The sequence below is a fragment of the Dysidea avara genome, chromosome 8 (genome assembly GCF_963678975.1).
Source record: "Dysidea avara chromosome 8, odDysAvar1.4, whole genome shotgun sequence".
In the NCBI taxonomy this organism is placed as follows: Eukaryota; Metazoa; Porifera; class Demospongiae; order Dictyoceratida; family Dysideidae; genus Dysidea; species Dysidea avara.
In genome coordinates, this window is record NC_089279.1 from 21,977,371 (window position 1) to 21,997,717 (window position 20,347).

The 20,347-nt window shown below is 39.3% G+C and overlaps 2 protein-coding genes across 5 annotated transcripts; one reads left to right on the forward strand and one right to left on the reverse strand.

Moving 5' to 3' along the window:
- The first annotated feature begins 1,030 nt into the window (after positions 1–1,030).
- Positions 1,031–2,858, forward strand: LOC136263455 (uncharacterized). Of its 4 annotated transcripts, XM_066057985.1 has the most exons (9): positions 1,087–1,220; positions 1,482–1,558; positions 1,607–1,705; positions 1,777–2,117; positions 2,170–2,273; positions 2,331–2,378; positions 2,433–2,483; positions 2,532–2,616; positions 2,671–2,858. In XM_066057985.1, exons 4-8 carry the CDS (start codon positions 2,066–2,068, stop codon positions 2,595–2,597), a joined length of 321 nt encoding a protein of 106 aa, XP_065914057.1. In that variant the 5' UTR covers positions 1,087–1,220; positions 1,482–1,558; positions 1,607–1,705; positions 1,777–2,065; the 3' UTR covers positions 2,598–2,616; positions 2,671–2,858. The 4 variants fall into 4 exon arrangements, 3 of the variants coding, with proteins under 3 accessions (XP_065914056.1, XP_065914057.1, XP_065914055.1); XM_066057984.1 differs by having other exon boundaries at positions 1,084–1,558; XM_066057983.1 differs by having other exon boundaries at positions 1,482–1,705.
- A 16,559-nt stretch (positions 2,859–19,417) lies between these two features.
- LOC136264849 (uncharacterized) lies at positions 19,418–20,260 on the reverse strand (the record flags this gene model as incomplete). The annotated part of the gene is made up of 1 exon (XM_066059609.1): positions 19,418–20,260. A coding segment is annotated over exon 1 (843 nt), but the record flags the coding sequence as incomplete, so codon positions are not given.
- Between the last annotated feature and the right edge of the window lie 87 nt (positions 20,261–20,347).

A 20,347-nucleotide genomic window follows, 5' to 3' on the forward strand; every position in this document is an offset into this window, starting at 1 on the left:
TTTGATTTCACAACTTTTCACCCTGGACGGCCGCACCCTTTTTTCATAGTTTGACTGTTGTGGTAAGGATATCACTTTGTTTTGTATTTGCAAGTCCTAAAGCCAGTCTATGGTTGGCTTCTTTTTAACTTGTTTTTTTTCTTTCTTTACTACAGGAATCATTGAAGACTGCTATCTGTTTGTATTTATTGTAAAATTAGAAAATGATTATCATGTAGGCACTAGAGTGACTTGTTACCAGTGTTGGGCAAGTTACTTTTTATAAGTAACTAGTTACATATTACATATTACTTGCAACTGAACTATTTAGTTACAGTTACATATTACCCATAAAAAAGTAACTATAATAATATTACATATTATATTACTTTGTGTCCACAGCCTTAAGCTGTCAAGTGTGAAACTACTACCTTATCACGTGACATAATTGCGTTGTTGAACAATGTGCAAATCTTGGCTATAAGTAAGAAGCTGGTGAATAAGCTTCATTCAGTAGGCTTCATTACTTCGTTGTGGCTAGGCGTTACTCAGTGGATTACTAATGAGACTAGTAACTTCGTTACTTGTAGTAATAATATTACGTAATATTAGATTCGTTACAGTAACTATATTACTTAGGTAACGCATTACATTTGTAAGTAAAGTAACTCGAGTTATATTACCTGTTTTTATAGCGTATTTCGTTATATTACTTAGTTACCACAAAAGTAATAATATTATGTAACGCGTTACATAAGTAGCGCATTACTCCCAACACTGCTTGTTATACAACTGACTTGTACAAGGTGTTATGTATAGCTGAACTATCTACACCGAGATCTACAGGGTGATTTTAAAAGGCCGAATGCTCTACAATGTGACTTGATTGTAGCTGGATTGACTCTCTCTACATGGTGACTGAAGAATTGGAAAAAAATAAAGAAGAGAAACTTTGAAGGCATGTATCTCAGTGATGGCTACGTAGATTCCATTCAAATTTGGATCAAGGGGTGCTTATACCCTGAGGAAGTTTTCACGGCACAAAATGGTTAATTATTGTTCAGGAAATGTCGAGCTACGGATATGTGAAAATGGTGTTTTCTTGGTTCCATAAAATGAGCTATACACTGTTAAAACAGGGGAGTAACAGTAACTATGGGAGTAAAATATTTTACTCTAAAAGGGGAGTTCGGATTACTAGGAGAGTAACAGTAACCCACTAAGGGTAAAGAGAACTCCAAGTAAGTGAAAGCACCAAACTGAAGAGTTTCCATTACCAGCTAGTTTTAGTAACTAAGGTGAACTCAGTGAGCCAGTATATACATGAACTAGCTACTGAGGCCACATAGCTGAACTGAATGATGAGCCACTTATAGCTGTCTCACTATAATATTTTCTCTATTAACTACCCAGTTCAATTCTAGCCACTCAATGTAAAAAGGAAAGTAATTATTTAGGTTTCCTTTTCAATGGCAGCCATTTACTCAAGTTTTATTTTACAGACTAACGAAGACATAGTGGACAGTACGAAAGCAGGAGGACGAATTGTTACTCAAGAGTCAAGAATATTTTGAAATACGTATGTATAATTATTAAATACCATTTCTATTACAAGCGCATTATTTAGAGTGAAGAGTATTACCATAGAAACGGCTTCTTTAACAACAGAACCGTGTTGAGTAGTTGAAAGCGGTTTATTTCTCTGAGGAATTGTAGTGCTTAAAAGGTGATACTAAAGTGTTTACTTGTTTGTGAATAATTACTGGACGTTCACTATCTCGTTCATTCTTTCTTCAGGCACGTTTGAGCTCATATCTGAGTCGTCTCGTGTGACACGCCGGGTTTATTAAACTGGCTCCAACAGAAGTTACCACTGCTCGTGAGGGTTTAGGCGCCTTATCGTGACACAGCAGAAATAGTTCAAGACTCGGAAAGAGAATAAAATTCGGCGGACTCAGCCGTATCACTGACTAGTACGTACAGTATTCAGCCCACTCACCGATAGCTACTAGTATTCAGTGTGTAAGAAGTTGAAGACTTGAGGGAGGAGAGGAAAGCCACCTAGCTTAAACATGGCGTACGTATCATGTCCGTATGCTTTCAGTTGACGTTAGCAGCCGGACACAATGATATTGCTGGTAAGGTCAGTAGCTTGTATCATTGTCAATGCCTTTACATAATTACATGCAGATTCACTGGAATTAACTAGTAAGATATATCGTCTGCAGTTAACAAGAATCTTTATGATACAATGTACATTGTGTGTCTTCGACTTCATCAACTTTCCAAGACCTGTAAGGAGATAATGTTTATAGTTACGTAAGCACATTGTACTGTATTTACTTTTTTAGCATGGACGTCTCAATGTCACTGAGAACATAGAATTTAAACAACATCCAGTAAGTGTGTTAACATACAGTGACTGTGCATCAATTTGTAAACATATATTACAGGTGCTGCAAGAAATCAGTGAACAAGTAGACAAACAAAATGATGAACTCCAGGTAGCAAAAATGTGCTGTTTTGCATGATAGCGACTGTGCTTATTTTAGTTTACACTACCAATGCTGCTGGTCTGGCAGAATTGTTTTTACAACTTTGTTGGCAACTGCGTGTGATGTACCTTCAGCCATACAGGTAACAAGTGTGTGATTGTTGAATATTTCTTTACTATACTGCTATTTACTACAGCTGATAACATGTCATGTGACAGACAGTAACTCCAGTGAAGTGGCAGTGAAGCGTCGTTTGCTGATGATGAAATGAAGCCTTACTACTGATCTCTTGAGTGACTTTCCAATATTATAAAGCTGGATATTGTAAACATTTTGTTACAGTTTTGCTGTATGTCTTTAACATCATTTGAGATTTTATATGGAGTCATTTGTAGAATTTCATGGAGTAAAGGAAACACCTTGCATGCTTATGTGAACTCTCCTAGAGTAACTAAAACTCCCTACAATAGATTTTTCAAAGGGTTCCTGTTACTCCTTTGCAGGGTGTTAGTTACTCTCCACAAAAATATAGGGGTGTTAAATCCTCCCTACACTGGGAACTCCCCTAGGGGAGTAACAGTTACTCCTTATTTTTAACAGTGTAGAATACACACTTGTCTGTCATACACCCGCGCTGGCTGCACTTGGTCGCATGACTAGGCAAAGAGCAAATTGGAAATTTACATAAATTATGATCTTCCCTTTGAAACAACAGGTTTCCTTGATGCTTGTAGTTTACTTACATGCATACTGTATTACCTCGAATAGTGGCTGGTCTTGAATAATGGCCTGGGTAAAAAGTTGCGTATATACATTTGTTTCACTGAAGTAGCTTTTCACCCAGGTCACTGGGCCTGGGTGAAAGTTGCTTGAAAGAAATAAATGCCCGGGCCACTATTCAAGACAATACAGTATATCAGTACTTACCTTTGAAATCTCATTGTTGGGATTAATAATGTCTTCAATGCTACAGTGAGTCCTAATAGCATCCACTACTTTCATTGGACTCATTCCTACATGAAAATAGAACTGCTAATTCCACTTACAAGCTGCAAGTATATAAATACTTGATGATAGTCCTAGTTAGTATAAAGGGTGGCTGAATTTTCAGTGTTAATAAAAAACACATTTACAAATAAATACACATCATACAGTACGATGGTAACTGTATAGTAGGGACCACAAAGGAGTAGGCGTGGCCAAGAACTAGCATCACCCAGAAACCAGCCTCAATTTTTCCTGACGATGATAAGGCAGTATTGGTTAGGTAAATCTAAGCCCCAAAAAAGCCTTCAGATCGACCCAAAATGTTTTCAACAAGTCACTACGGAATTTAAAAAAAAATTAATATATTCAACAGAATTTTCTCAGTACTGACTGACTGACTGATGTTTTCAGACAAGCGTACCTTGATAACGGCTGCAGCTAAGGGCTTGATTTTTTCGCTGTCCGATGTCGCTTCGGCCCGAGATGTGCCTGTTGGCATGCCGCAGTGCGTACCATGCATTCTTCATGGACTTACCGTTGTCCTCCTTTGTATCCCATTCATCTCAGTTTGCTGACAGCGCAAGGTGTCGATTCGGTGGTAGCTATAGCTAGCCGCGCGATGGCTTCTCTAGGTTTGTAACAGAAATTGTCCATATTTCCATAGTGGCTATTTTGATTGCAGAGATGCATTTCTCTCATGATTCTTAATAGGACAACGTAGCACACTGATGAATATTTTGGCGATAGTGTATGATGGCTTCCCTAAGTTTGCCGGTATAACGGAAATTGTCCGTATATTTCATAGTGGCTATTTTGATTTCAGAGATGCATTTTGAACAGTTCTTGATTCGTAATGCTGTGTAACAGGCTAATATACGTGAACTGGGGCGCGCGATACTAGCTATTCCTTCCTTTGATGCGGTATGCGTGGGTTCACCAGTCATAATTCCATTTTACAAAAAAAGCTAACAAACAACTATACACAAAAATTTGGAATTTTCAACTAGGGTAGCTAGGGACCATATCGAGAAAAAGTACTGAAACTAGGTTGAGTAGTGCACGATATTAAATCACAGTAAAACAATAAGAAGTGTTATATCCCTACAGTGACCTCGATATGGTCCCTACTCTAGTTGAAAATTCCAAATTTTTGTGTGTACTTGTAACATTAAAAGACTCTTTAATAACATGGTTATTATTATGTACCACACAGAAAAATGCGCTTGTAACTCTGGGCTAGTTTAAATTGCTGTAATACACAGCCAGTGATAAAAACAGTCAGACATAGAATTATAGTTCATCACCATAATAACTATTCTTCCTTGTATCTACAAGTGCATCATGAACCACCATTGCCCTAACAACTAGTGTTTCTTCATTTAGAGAAGTTAGTTCACGCCGATGTGTACTCTACGTATTAGAGTAGATGTGTGTTCTATTGGCCATGGAGTTCAGTTTCTTCCTAGTGCAATTGTGTGATCTACGTATTTATGCATAACAAAGTGTATTAATTATTTCATGTATTTTGTATTTACCATTCAGAGGGATAATTTGTCGTGTAAATCTTCACTGTGGGGTAGATGCACATTTCTATTGAGTACTCGAACCTTGTTCCATATCAGTGGCAGAAGCATCTTTTCCTTGTAAACTACATCTTGCTGCAGATTAATCACAAGGGATATATCAAAGGATGGTGGTGTATCTTAGAAAGCTGTCATGGCTGTTTCATGTACAGTAGATGCGTGCATGTGGACTATAAAAATAAAGTAATTAAATAGAATTTCGTCTATTTCATGTCAGAGAAGTTTTTCCTCATAGACTGTCTTGCTGGCTGTAGAGCAATCACTGAGGAGGAATGCTGTATTTCACGTGATGTCATAATGCATGTATACTGGAATGTCGCAAATGAATGTCATAAACTTATAATATGTCACATATGTGTAGCTACCTATAAATTAGTTATTGTGCATTGTTGTGCGGTATGCGTGGATTCACCAGCCATAATAATTATTTGCAAAAAAAGTTAACAAACAAGTACATAAAAAGTTTGGAATTTTCAACTAGGGTAGGGACCATAGCACATCAATAAAAAGTACCGAAACAAGCTGGAGTAGTGCATGATATTAAATCACAGTAAAACAATAGGATATACTAAACACTTCTGGTTGTAGATTTAATATCATTCACTACTCCAGCTTGTTTCAGTACTTTTTATCGATGTGCTATGGTCTCTTCTCTAGTTGAAAATCCCATTTTTTTGTGTACTTGTATTTGTAGCTATATTGGTGGTATTTTAAAGAATAAAGCAGCTTTAGCAGATAGTAGAGTGGCATAGTGCGATAGCTGTGCACTTTTTGATACAACTATGAAACTTTCCATATACGTTGTACTCCTTGTGACATAATTTTTTGAATATAGAGCTATCACGTATTCAACCTTTGGTGGCCTTTACAGCCATATTTGTATTGAAAAATTCATCATTTTTGTCTTTATCTCCCTCAGGTATCATTTTGCACAGTTTCAAATTAAAGTTGCTGCTAAAACAAGCTACTCGGCTTTTATTTGAAGTCAATAGGTGATTGCATTCCAAAGTTATTATTAACCATGAAATTCTATGAATTACTTGCCCATTTAGTAATTTACACCCCAAGGGCAAAGAATTTTATGACTTACAAAAATGATCATATCTTTGTAGTGGAATGAGATACGAACTTCAAACAAAAGTCAATATAGTTCTTAGATCAACACCTTTACTTTGATACCATGTTTTAACAGTGTAAAATAATGCCTCAGGGAGATAGACAATTTTTAGTGAAAAATGGCTCTAAAGGTCACCAAAGGTCAAATCTGTGATGGCTCTATATCAAAAACATATGTCATGAGGAGCACAATTTGTGTGGAAAGTTTCATAATTGTATCACAAAGTGCATGAAATGCCCATTTTTTGGTGCTATGCTGCTCTACTAGGTGCTATGCTGCTCTACTAAGATGCTGTCTCCCTATTTAAATAACTAAAAATATATATGTGGCAGCCAAGAACAGTGGTGGTGGAGACACCTTTATTTAGGGGGGGGGGGGTTGGGGGGTCTAGCTTGATGATGCCATATATGTAATGGTTGTAACGCTGTGGGGGGTGCATTGCCTGATATGTACGCACTCGCCCTCGGGCATCGTGCGTACATATCAGGTAACATGGTAAGTACTAGTGTTATAGTAAGAGCTAATGTGAAGCTTTGATATAGTAACCATAATGATACATTCAACCACCACAGAGGATCCTGGACAAATGCCAGACCACATTAAAGGCACCCTCAATCACATTAAAGGCATTTAACTTAAAAGTGAATTTAGCAGCTTAAAACTACTGTAAAAGTAACTTGAAAGGGTTAGAACTATTTTAAAAAGCTACTTTGAAGTGTAACATATTAGTTGCAACACTGTAAGTCGTGCATTGCCTGATATGTACGCACTCGCCCTCGGGCATCGTGCGTACATATCAGGTAATGCACGACTTACAGTGTTGCAACTAATATGTTACACTTCAAAGTAGCTTTTTAAAATAGTTCTAACCCTTTCAAGTTACTTTTACAGTAGTTTTAAGCTGCTAAATTCACTTTTAAGTTAAATGCCTTTAATGTGATTGAGGGTGCCTTTAATGTGGTCTGGCATTTGTCCAGGATCCTCTGTGGTGGTTGAATGTATCATTATGGTTACTATATCAAAGCTTCACATTAGCTCTTACTATAACACTAGTACTTACCATGTAAGGTTTTCAAAATGTATAAGAAACCTTATCACCATGAGACAGTTTTGATTGTGGGATTCGGTTGGTCTCAATTGAGAGCCACAGGAGGGCTCAATTGTAGGCCACAGGAGATCACTGAAGCCCACAATGTAAAGTGGATGTTGCTCATATAGGTTTCATATACATTTTACTACAGTATTCAATAGTAAGAAGCATTAAAGCTGTACAGTTTGTGGAATGCAGTAATGAGTTGTCAGCACACTTTGCAGTGCGACATCTAGATGTTGCACTGCTAAGTGTGCCACATCACATCTGTAGCATAAAGAATTCCTTTGATCTGAGGTGTGAAAGTGTTACATACCTAGTTGTAGGTCAAAGACCAAAAAAAGAAAGAAAAAAAACTACCTGCTGGCAATAGTAGCTGCCTTCCACTAACTATATCTCCTCATTTCTAACTGCATATGTAGCTTGCTACACTGCTCCTATGAAGAATACTGTGACTGCTCTATTAGGGTATCTTGATCTTGACTGCTCTATTAGAGTATCTCAAGCTAGGCTCTCAATGACAGCTATAGATAATTTTAGCCCCTCCACAATCTTTTTTACAGGGTCCACTGAAGGCAGTACTATTTCCACCCTGAGAATATATCAATATATATATATATATATATATACAGTATGAGAATATCCTACAACCATTAATCCAACATCAGTAGCATTCAATGTAGTTGATGAGCTGGCTAAGAGGGACAGAAGGAAATGTAATATTGTGGTGCACAATCTCCCTGAGTCAGCATCCCTAGGCCCTGATAATAAGGCAGATATTGATTCTTTTTGTGACCTGTGCAAATCAACCTTTGACATGGACCCTGCCATTTTGAAATCCACACGTCTTGGTCAAAAAGTTGGTGATAAACCACGTTCTCTTCTGATTAAGCTCAAAGATGAAATGATTCAGAACCAAATACTATCTCTTGCACCTAAACTAAGATTTTCTAGTACATGGAAAAGAATATATATTCAACTTGACATGACCCCAAGTGAACGTGAAGCACACAAATTACTTTACAATCAACTCCAGACACGTAGGAGCCAGGGTGAAAGCAACCTTATTATACGAAATGGAAAAATAGTTACTTACATCCCAGGCCAGTATAAATCCCGTGTTTTAGTGAATAACCAAACTGCAACATCGGCCCATCCCACCACTGCCCCTGGAAATGAATCAGATACTCATTCCTGACGTATCTGTAAGTAATAGTTGTAGTACCCCTTGTTTAAATGTTTCTAATGATTTGTCTATATCTATAATTAATTTTAGGTCGATCGTAAACAAAAGAGGAGAATTTCTCTACTACCTAAAATCAAAGAGACCTGACATTGTTATTGGTACAGAAACATGGCTTTCTAATGACGTCTGACATAATGAACTGATTCCTAGTGAATATAATTATAACATATTCAGAAATGATCGTCCAGATGGTTATGGAGGGGTCCTAATTGCAATTAGTTCCCATCTTTCATCATCACCAGTAATAGAACTGCACACATCTTGTGAAATGGTATGGGCTAAGATTCAAACCAACAATTCCACAAAACCATTGTATGTCTGTGCCTATTATAGAGCCCACATATCTGACCAAACCTCATTGGAGCAGCTTGACACTTCCCTTGCCAAGTTATTTGAAACATCTGAGAATGCATCTGTTTGGCTGGCAGGTGATTTTAATGCACCACATGTGAATTGGACAGAATCTGTTGTTACCCCTGGTTTGGGCTATATGACTATCCAAAACAACTTAATTGACATTACTCTAAATTACGGTCTATCTCAAATGGTTGTAGAGCCTACCAGACTGGATAATATACTAGACTTATTCTTTACTAACTCTTCCTCACAAATTAACAAAGTTGAGATTACCCCTGGCTTCAGTGACCACAATATTGTTCATATACATACTAGTTTGAAGCCCAAAACATTAAAACAAAATAAGCGACACATTTTGCTTTACAACAAGGCTGATTGGGAGTCTATTAAATTTGGTTTGAAGATGTTTTATGAAGAGCTCTCTAGTATTGATCTGAAACAAGTTGATACTAACTCCTTGTGGTTAAGATTCCATAACAAACTCACTGAGCTCATAGATCTCTATATCCCTAAGAAAATCTCACGGAAGCGTTGTACATCACCGTGGATTACCCCTGAATTAAGAAGGTTAATGAGAAAGCGTAACAGACTGTTCAAAAAATATAAAACCTTCCACTCTCCAATGTACCTAGACCATTATAAGTCACTTAAGCATCAAATACAAAGAGAAGTAAGGCGACTTCACTCGAACTATATCAATTCTATAATTACACCTTTGGGTACACACAACAAAAAGTTTTGGTCATATATTAAAAACCTTAAAAAGGACACATGCAACATACCATCACTGTTTGTTAATGGTAGTGAAGTATTAGAGAACCAGGCAAAAACAGAGGTGTTTAACAATCATTTCCAATCGGTTTTTACTAAAGAAGATACCTCCCGGTTGCCTAGCAAAGGACCAAGTCCCTACCAACCATTGGATGATTTTGTAGTCACCACAGCTGGCATTGACAATTTACTAGTTGGCCTAGATGTTCACAAAGCCTCTGGTCCTGATCACATCAGTGCAAGGGTCCTCAAAGAGGCACACAGCGAACTTGCCCCTATATTCCAAATCATTTTTCAGCACTCTCTGGATTCAGGCCTAGTCCCGCAAGATTGGAAAATTGCTAATATTGTCCCAGTACACAAGAAAGGGGATAAGAGCTCTGCCCCCAATTACAGACCAGTGTCATTAACTTCTATCAGTAGCAAAATCTTTGAACATATTTTAGCGTCACAAATAATGCACCATCTACAGTCTAACAATATTCTCTCTGACTCGCAACATGGTTTCAGAAGAAATAGATCTTGTGAATCACAATTAATTGCATTTGTACATTATCTGATGTTGAACCACAACAATGGTATTCAGTCCGACATTATTTATACAGACTTTGCCAAAGCCTTCGACAAGGTTCCTCATCAGCGTTTACTTTATAAGCTGAAATGGTATGGCATAGACAACAATATTTATCAGTGGATTAAATCTTTTCTAACAAATCGTCATCAACAAGTAATCATAGATGGCTCAATTTCTTCTCCAATTCCAGTTACTTCCGGAGTTCCACAAGGCACAGTCCTAGGTCCCATACTGTTTTCAATATACATAAATGATCTACCAGAAGTCATCAAACACTCCACAATAAGACTATTTGCTGATGACTGCATATTATACAGACAAATTAAATGTACAGAAGATGCTATTTTACTCCAAAGTGACATTAACTCCTTTATGGAATGGGCCTCGATATGGCAAATGAAACTCAACATAGATAAATGTCACAGCATGAGTGTAACCCTAAGTAAGCTTTATACTATCTCAAGAACCTATTACATGGATAACTCTCCCTTGTCCCAAGTTGACAGTTGCAAGTACTTAGGTGTCATCATCCAATCAGACCTAAAATGGAACATGCATGTCAACTACATAACAGCTAAAGCCAACAAAACATTGGGATTTCTCAAACGTAATATCTCATGTGCCTCAATCCATGCTAAGAAATTAGCATACACCGTATTTATTCGTTCCCAACTCGAATATGCTGCAACAGTGTGGGCACCCTGGCAGTCTATCTTAATATCCCGGTTAGAGCAGATACAACGAAGAGCAGCCCGGTTTGTGACCAATACATACACACGTGACCCTACTGTTAGCGTAACTAACCTTATGGACCAGCTGGACTGGGAATCACTTGAAAGCAGACGATTAAAATTAAGATTATCCATGATGTACAAAATTATCCACAATGAAATTGATATCCCATTTGATTTGTATACTAACTTTGCAACATATTCCAGTACAAGAAATTATCATCCTTTTAACCTCCTATCATTGCAAGCATCAAAGACCTCATATCAGTCCTCATTTTTTCCAGCAACAATTTCACTTTGGAATGATTTACCTAACCTAGCTAAAGACTCTAATTCACTTGAAGTATTTAAATCTATAATTAAATTATAATTTACTTATTGTATTGAATTATTATTATTATTTTTTTTTTGTGATTTGTCTGTACATTTTTCTTCATTTCTGAAGTTGTACAGTATAGGTAAATAATAATAATAATAGCAATATATATATATATATATATCAAGACACACGATAGTGTGTCGTGCGGCCCAAGAAGCCGGCGCGCCACACCGTGAGTATATTGACAGGAAGAACGAAAACGTCATTTTCACACCTTTGTATCTCGGTGATCACTTATCTGATTGGAACCAAATTTGCTACACAGTTGCCCGCCAGCCAAGGGAGTCTACATTCCAAATTTGAAGGAAATCGCTCCAGCCATTTCCACACGATAGTGTGTCGTGCGGCCCAAGAAGCCGGCGCGCCACACCGTGAGTATATTGACAAGAAAGAACGAAAACGTCATTTTCACACCTATGTATCTCGGTGATCACTTATCTGATTGGAACCAAATTTGCTACACAGTTGCCCGCCAGCCAAGGGAGTCTACATTCCAAATTTGAAGGAAATCGCTCCAGCCATTTCCGAGATACGAGCTGCCTAAGTTTCGTTTTTTCTTCTTCTTCGTCTTTTCGCACACTTGCAAAAATTGCTATAACAAGCAAACGCGTGCTCCGATCGCCTTGAAATTTGGCACACAGAAAGGGAGTCCAAAGGCAAATCCTAGCATCAAATTTGGTACAAATCCGATGAATGGTTCAGGAGTTATGACCGATTATTCGCGTAAAACAAGATCGATTTGTTGTCACGCCTACAGGGTAAACCGCTTCATGGAATGAGTTGAAAATTGCTATGTAGATGGAGTAACCATCGTAGGAGTGCCTTTTGGTGGTTTGAAAGGAATCGAGATAAAGGCCACGGAGATATGACACAAAACCCAACCTGTGTCACAATTACGCGATCGATTTTTATGAATAAAAAAGTATTAGTTTTCACGCCTACTAGGCAAACCGCTTAGAGCAATGAGCTGAAAATCGGTGTATAGCTGGAATAATCTTCATAGAAAGTCCTTGCAGTAGTACAGAAGAATCGGATTACAAACCACTGAGTTATGATTCGAAAGCCAACTCCGTGTAGCAAATGCGAGATCGAGATACTCTAATAGAACAGTCACCCTAATAGAGCATTTGGCTAATTTATTTACTCCATTATAGAATTTTATTACATCACAAGTTATTCTGTAGGGAGTTCAGCTGCAAACAGTTAATCTTATAGACAGTTCAGCAAGAAGACAGTCACCATGTGGAGAGTTAAGCAAATATATCACTATAGAGATTCAGAACATTACAAGTCACACTGAAGAAAGTTCAGCTATAAACAAGTCATGCACTGTGTAGAGAATTCAGCTACAATTAAGTCACTCTCTAGAGAATTCAGTTACACAGAATTCAGCTACACACAAGTCACTGTGGAGAGAGTTCAGCTACAAACAAATTACCCTTTAGAGTGATCAGCTACAAACAAAACACTTTGCAGGGTGTTCAGCTGCAACAAATCAACCTTTAGAGCGATCAGCAATGAATAAATCAACACAAATCTACCTGTAGAGAGATCAGCTAGAAACAAATCACCCTGAAGAGAGTTCAGCTACAAAAAAATCACCCTGTAGAGACATCAGCTAGAAACTAGACACAATGTAAGGAGTTCAGCTACAAGCAATCACCCTGTAGAGAGTTCAGCTAAAACAAATCAACCTGCAGAGAGATCAGCTACAAACAAATCACCTTATAGAGAGTTCAGCTACAAACAGATTACCTGTAGAGAGATCGGCTACAAACAAATCACCCTGCAGAGAGATCAGCTACACACAAATCAACTTGTAGAGAGATCAGCTACAAACAAATCACCCTGTAGAGAGATCAGCTACAAACTACACACAATGTAAGGAGTTCAGCTACAAACAAATCACCCTGTAGAGAGATCAGCTACAAACTAGACACAAAGTAAGGAGTTCAGCTACAAGTAAATTACCCTGTAGAGAGTTCATCTACAAACAAATCAACCTGTAGAGCAATCAGCTAGAAACAAATCACCCTGAAGAGAGGTCAGCTACAAAAAATCACCCTGCAGAGAGATCAGCTAGAAACAAATCACCCTGAAGAGAGGTCAGCTACAACAAAATCACCCTGTAGAGAGATCAGCTACAAACAAATTGCCCTGTAGAGAGATCAGCTACAAGCAAAACACCCTGTAGAGAGTTCAGCTACAAACAAATTACCCTGTAGAGAGATCGGCTACAAACAAATCAGCCTGTAGAGAGTTCAGCTAAAACAAATCAACCTGCAGAGAGATCAACTACAAACAAATCACCTTATAGAGAGTTCAGCTACAAACAAATTACCCTATAGAGAGATCGGCTACAAACAAATCAACCTGCAGAGAGATCAGCTACACACAAATCAACTTGTAGAGAGATCAACTACAAACAAATCACCCTGTAGAGAGATCAGCTAGAAACTAGACACAATGTAAGGAGTTCAGCTACAAATAAATCATCCTGTAGAGAGTTCAGCTAAAACAAATCAACCTGCAGAGAGATCAGCTACAAACAAATCACCTTTTAGACAGTTCAGCTACAAATAAATTACCTTGTAGAGAACTCGGCTACAAACAAATCAACCTGCAGAGAGATCAGCTACACACAATTCAACTTGTAGAGAGATCAGCTACAAACAAATCACCCTGTAGAGAGATCAGCTAGAAACTAGACACAATGTAAGGAGTTCAGCTACAAACAAATCACCGTGTAGAGAGTTCAGCTACAAACAATCCAACCTGTAGAGCAATCAGCTAGAAATAAATCACCCTGAAAAGAGGTCAGCTACAAAAAATCACCCTGTAGAGATATCAGCTAGAAACAAATCACCCTGAAGAGAGGTCAGCTACAAAAAAATCACCCTGTAGAGAGATCAGCTAGAAACAAATCACCCTGAAGAGAGGTCAGCTACAAACAAAACACTTTGCAGAGAATTCAGCTACAAACAAATCAGCTTGTAGAGAGATCAGTTACACACAAATCAACCTGTAGAGAGATAAGCTAGAAACAAATCAACCTGTAGAGAGTAGCTACAAGCAAAACACCCTGTAGAGAGTTCAGCAACAAAGAAACCACCATGTAGAGAGTTCAGCTGCAAACAAATCACCTTATACAGAGTTCAGCTACAAACAAATCACCCTGTAGAGAGATCCGCTAGAAACTAGACACAATGTAAGGAGTTCAGCTACAAGCAAATCACCCTTTAGTGAGTTCAGCTACAAACAAATCAACCTGCAGTGAGATCACCTACAAAAAAGCACCTTGTACAGAGTTCAGCTACAAACAAATTACCCTGTAGAGAGATCGGCTACAAACAAATCAACCAGTAGAAAGATCAGCTACACACAAATCAACTTGTAGAGAGATCAGCTACAAACAAATCACCCAGTAGAGAGATCAGCTAGAAACTAGACACAATGTAAGGAGTTCAGCTACAAGTAAATCACACTGTAGAGAGTTCAGCTAAAACAAATCAACCTGCAGAGAGATCAGCTACAAATAAATCACTTTACAGACAATTCAGCTACAAACAAATTACCTTGTAGAGAGATCGGCTGCAAATTAATCAACCTGCAGAGAGATCAGCTACACACAAATCAACTTGTAGAGAGATCAGCTACAAACAAATCACCCTGTAGAGAGATCAGCTAGAAACTAGATACAATGCAAGGAGTTCAGCTACAAGCAAAATCACCCTTTAGTGAGTTCAGCTACAAACAAATCAACCTGCAGTGAGATCACCCACAAAAACGCACTTGTACAGAGTTCAGTTACAAACAAATCACCCTGTAGAGAGATCAGGTAGAAGAATTCACCTTGTAGAGAGTTCAGCAACAAAGAAACCACCATGTAGAGAGTTCAGCTGCAAACAAATCACCCAGTAGAAAGATCAGCTAGAAGAAGTTACCTTGTATAGAGTTCAGTTACAAAGAAACCATCATATAGAGAGTTCAGCTACAAAGAAATTACCCCGTAGAGAGTTCAGCTAGAAGAAGTCACCTTGTAAAGAGTTCAGCTACAAAGAAACCATCATGTACAGAGTTCAGCTACAAAGAAACCACCTGTACAGAATTCAACTACAAACAAATTACCCTGTATAGAGATCAGCTAGAAGAAGTTACCTTGTAGATAGTTCAGCTACAACAATTCACCCTGTAGAAAGATCAGCTAGAAGAAGTCACCTTGTAGAGTGTTCAGTTACAAAGAAACCATCATGTAGAGAGTTCAGCTGCAAACAAATCACTCTGTAGAGAGTTCAGCTACAAAGAAACCGCCATGTAGAGAGTTCAGCCTCATACAAACCACCTTGTAGAGAATTCAACTACAACAAATCATCCTGTAGAGAAGAAGTTACCTTGTAGAGAGTTCAGCTACAAAGAAACCATCATGTAGGGAGTTCAGCTACAAAGAAACCATGCACCATGTAGAGAATTTAGCTGCAAACAAATCACCTGTAGAGAGTTCAGCTAGAAACAAATCACCCCGTAGAGAGATCAGCTGGACGAAGTCACCTTGTAGAGAGTTCAGCTACAAAGAAACCATCATGTAGAGAGTTCAGCTGCAAACAAATCACCCTGCAGAGAGTTCAGCTACAAAATCACCCTGTAGAGAGTTCAGCTAGAAACAAAATACCCTGTAGAGAGACCAGCTAGAAGAGGTTACCTTGTAGAGAGTTCAGCTACAAAGAAACCATCCTGTATATAGTTCAGCTACATTTCAAGTCACCCAGTAGAGAGATCAGCTGCAAAAAAATATCCTGTGGGAAATAATGGGCATGTAATAAATATATGTATATAATTTGTATAATTACTAGCAAAATCAAAATAATTGAAGTACTAAAATTCTTCAAGTTCTTTTCTTCTTCCTGTAGTAAAGAAAAAAACACATGGGTTAAAAAAGCCCCAAAGCCAGCCATAGGCCGGCTTTGCAGTATACAAATATAAAAAGAAGTGATATCTAATCAAAAACAGCCAAGCTGTAAAAAAGGTGCGGCCCCAAAAAGGCCATGGTGAAATCCAAGGTGGCGGCCAAGAAATGGCTGTGATGGTAGGTTAATGGTTACATTTTAATAACGACAATTCAGGTGAATTTTGTGCCGCTTGGTCTTGGCACCAAATTCACCTGAATTGTTGTTATTAAAATGTAACCATTAACCTACCATCACAGCCATTTCTTGGCCGCCACCCGGATTTCACATCTTTTTTCACCATGGCCTTTTTGGGGGCCGCACCTTTTTTTACAGCTTGATTAGATATATATATACATCAAGACACACGGTAGTGTGTCGTGCGGCCTAAGAAGCCGGCGTGCCACCCGTGAGTATATTTATTTATTAATGCTTTACAGCACAAGTGCTGAAGGTCTGTAGGACACCTGGTCCTACAGCTTGCTCAAAGACTTTAGCTACTTAGACTTTAACTACTTAAGGTGTGTTTGAAAAGTTGGAGAAAGGAGAAAAAATCCATGACTGGACCTAGGTAGCCTCGAACCTGCAGCCATCCGATATTAACAGGAAGCAGGGGCGTAGCCAGCCAATATTTGATGGTTGGGCATAACATCAACTTAGTTAACTACACACACGAGAAACACGCTCACTTTTATGCGAGACATTATCAAAGAAAAATGAAAAGTGCATGCACACATAGCCTACACCTACCTATGCTATGGTGTAAACAAATGCTGCTTGCATGCATGCAAACATTTACTAGCTATATGCTATTCTATTAAACTTGTAGGCAGGGCCGCCCACAGGGGGGGGGGGGGGGGTAACTGGGGTATTTTACCCCGGGCCCCAGCCTGAAAGGGGCCCCAGGAGGCCCCATGAATACCTGTTTAAAAGATCGATATACTCTAATAGAGCAGTCAGATCTAAATACTCTAATAGAGCAGTCACAGTATTCTTTAGAGGAGCAGTGTAGCAAGCTTATAGATAAGGAGATATGGTTGGTGCTGGGTAGTTATTGTCATTGCCAGCAGGTTGTGACCTTTTTTTTTTTTTTTTGGCCTTCACCTTACAACTTGGGTGAAGGGCCCCACTTTAACTCTTTGCCCTGGGCCCCTTAATTTCTCTGGGCGGCCCTGCTTGTAGGGCAGGAATCCACCGACGATCGTCGTAGTCGAGCATCACGTGACATCAAACTGCTGAACCTAGATCAACAATGTAAACAGTTTATCACATGTTTACTACAATCAACAGTATAGCTTACAGACCAACCACCAGTGATATGTAATGCTTTTTTAAGTAAACGCCACATGGCCCAAAATGAAGACCGGGGGCGCTAATTTATGAACTATAATGAATCTTATCACAAATATCGGCATGCCAAGAAAGCTTCGTCCCAGACTTATTGTAAAGGATCTGGTGTAAACCACAACTCGGTTAATCAGTACAAATTGTGCACGTGACACTTTATAATGACGTGACCTTTCCTCCATTTCCAGCGCCATTTGCATATGCCATTATTGTTATCTAGAAGAGTACGTTTTCCCATTTTCTTTCATCAGCAGTAAGTTAGGCTATACGGTACTTTCCTTATCAAAAAAAGACAAGTCCACTGGAACGAAATTTTTTGCTGCCAGCACCATCCACACTGAATCCTACTGACGATTATCACTCACTGTGAATTAGATATATAGTTCGACTCCATTTTAAATTTCGAATTTAAACCGCCAAGGAGCGTGGCACGTGCGGCTACATGAACTGTAATTATAGGGACTTCCTAAGGGATTTTCCGAGTAATGGATCACGTGATAAACCATCTATCTCGATCTCTTCTTCGAAGTCATGATTCAACAAATGAGGTACACGTTTACGCTTTACAGTATTAAAGTTGGGTTGTTTTGTGTGCTGCTGTGAATCCTCGCATGAATCTTAAGCTACTTGTGATGATTGGGTAAAAGTTTGTGGCAAGAAACTGTGATGGTTGGGCAAATGCCCGCCCATGCCCACCCTTGGCTACGCCACTGACAGGAAGCGGAAAGAAAACGCAATTTTCACACCTATGTAGCTCTGTGATCCCTTATCCGATTGGAACCAAATTTGCTAGAGAGGTGCCAGCCAGCAGGGGGAGTCTACACACCAAATTTGAAGGCAATCGCTCCAGCCATTTCCGAGATACGAGCGAACACAATTTCGTTTTAATTTCTTCGTTTTTTTCTTCTACTTCATTTTGCACACTTCGCAAAATCCGCCATAAAACACGAATGCGTGCTCGGATCGGGCTGAAATTTGGCACACTTAAAGGGCTCATGAAGGCGGATCTCTGTACCAACTTTGGTAGGAATCCGATAAACATTCACGGAGTTATGACCGATTATTTGCGTAAAATAAGGTCGAAGGTCTGTCACGCCTACAGGGTAAACGCCTTTGAGGAATCAGTTTAAAATTGCTATGTAGATGGAGCAACCATCGTAGGAGTGCCTTTTTGTGGTTTGAAAGGAATCGGGATAAAGACCAAGGAGATATGACACAAAACCCAACCTGTGTCAAAATTACGCGATCGAATTTTATGAATAAAAATACTATTAGTTTTCGTGTCTATCAGGCAAACCGCTTAGAGCAATGAGCTGAAAATCAGTATGTAGCTGGAATAATCATCATAGAAAGTCCTTGCAGTAGTACAGAAGAATCGGAGTACAAACCACTGAGTTATTTTTTTATTATTTTTTTTCTCTAGCTAGAAGTTAAACCTAATTTAATTTATAAATGACAAAAAGCAGAGGAAAGAAAAAGCAGCTAAACCTACAGAGCCTACACAGGCCTACAAAAACGCCGCATGGACCGCCAGCATACACACAGCAAAACCCCCGGACAGGGGCCTTAACAAGAAAGCCCTGCAGACTACTGGCCAAACTGCAGGGAGTGGGAGCATGAAACAGAGTTCAACTCCCACAAAGGTCTGCCAGGCAACAGGCTAAATAGATGTAAAAATGTCCGGGAATTGTGGCGCCACAGACAAACAGAGAGTTGCTCTAGCAGATGGCGGTATGCTAGGCCACGAGAAATGCCACTCCTGGTGGTTGTCCTCAAAGCAATATCCTGCAAGACAGGATGACCAGCAGCAGACCACAAACCCAAGGACTCAACCACCAGGGGGACAAAAACACCTCCAGCAGCCTGTACAAGCTCATCATGGTGAGCATCCTTATCTTCTTCTCCCTTAGCAGCAGCCACACCTGCTGAAACTGCAGACCGACCCAACAGAGATTCTTGTAATGGACAACGCACAGTAACATCGAAGTACGCAGGCTTCCCATGCACAAAGTCAGGGTGAAAAACATCACCCGGGCGATCCAATCGGGAACCAGCACACCGTTGCTCTTTACGGCAACCAGTGTTGTCCTGAAGTAAAGCATGATATATCACATCACATAAAGCATCATGCCTACGTATACGCATGGGTCCATGTCCACAGCCCAGCAGATGATCACCAAATTGATCAACAACACTACCACATGGGCAGCGAACTGGAGAAGTGGCAGAAAAGAGAGGGACACCAAGCCAGTATCGAAGAGAACATACAAACTCCTGTGAGGACATGGATAGGCCTAAAGAATCACAAGGAATGGCCCGAAGCCATGAACTGGTACAGGGGTCAGCAGAAATTGAACGAATTCTGGCTTGGTCCCGAATGGTAAGTGAATTAAGCGAAAGGGTCTGACGAGCAATATCAAGTTCATGTTGGAAAACACGCTGCCCACAAGCTGGATGGATAAGATCAGGAAGGGAATCGCTGTTAATCAAGGGCAGCAGAATTGAGGTAGCAACATCCTGATCCGGGATGGAAGGAAACACGTCAGGACCCCCACTAAAAGACTGGAGCAGACGATAACACAATTCTTGGGAGCTGAAACAAGAGCCAAAAAAGGCTGCTGAAGAGGTACTGGTAGCTTCACGCAAACCCAATCCTCCCATAGAACACGGTAGAGTGGCCTGCAGCCAAGATAAGTCAGATATAGAAGATTTGCAAATACGACCTAAAGCAGATCGAAGATTATAATC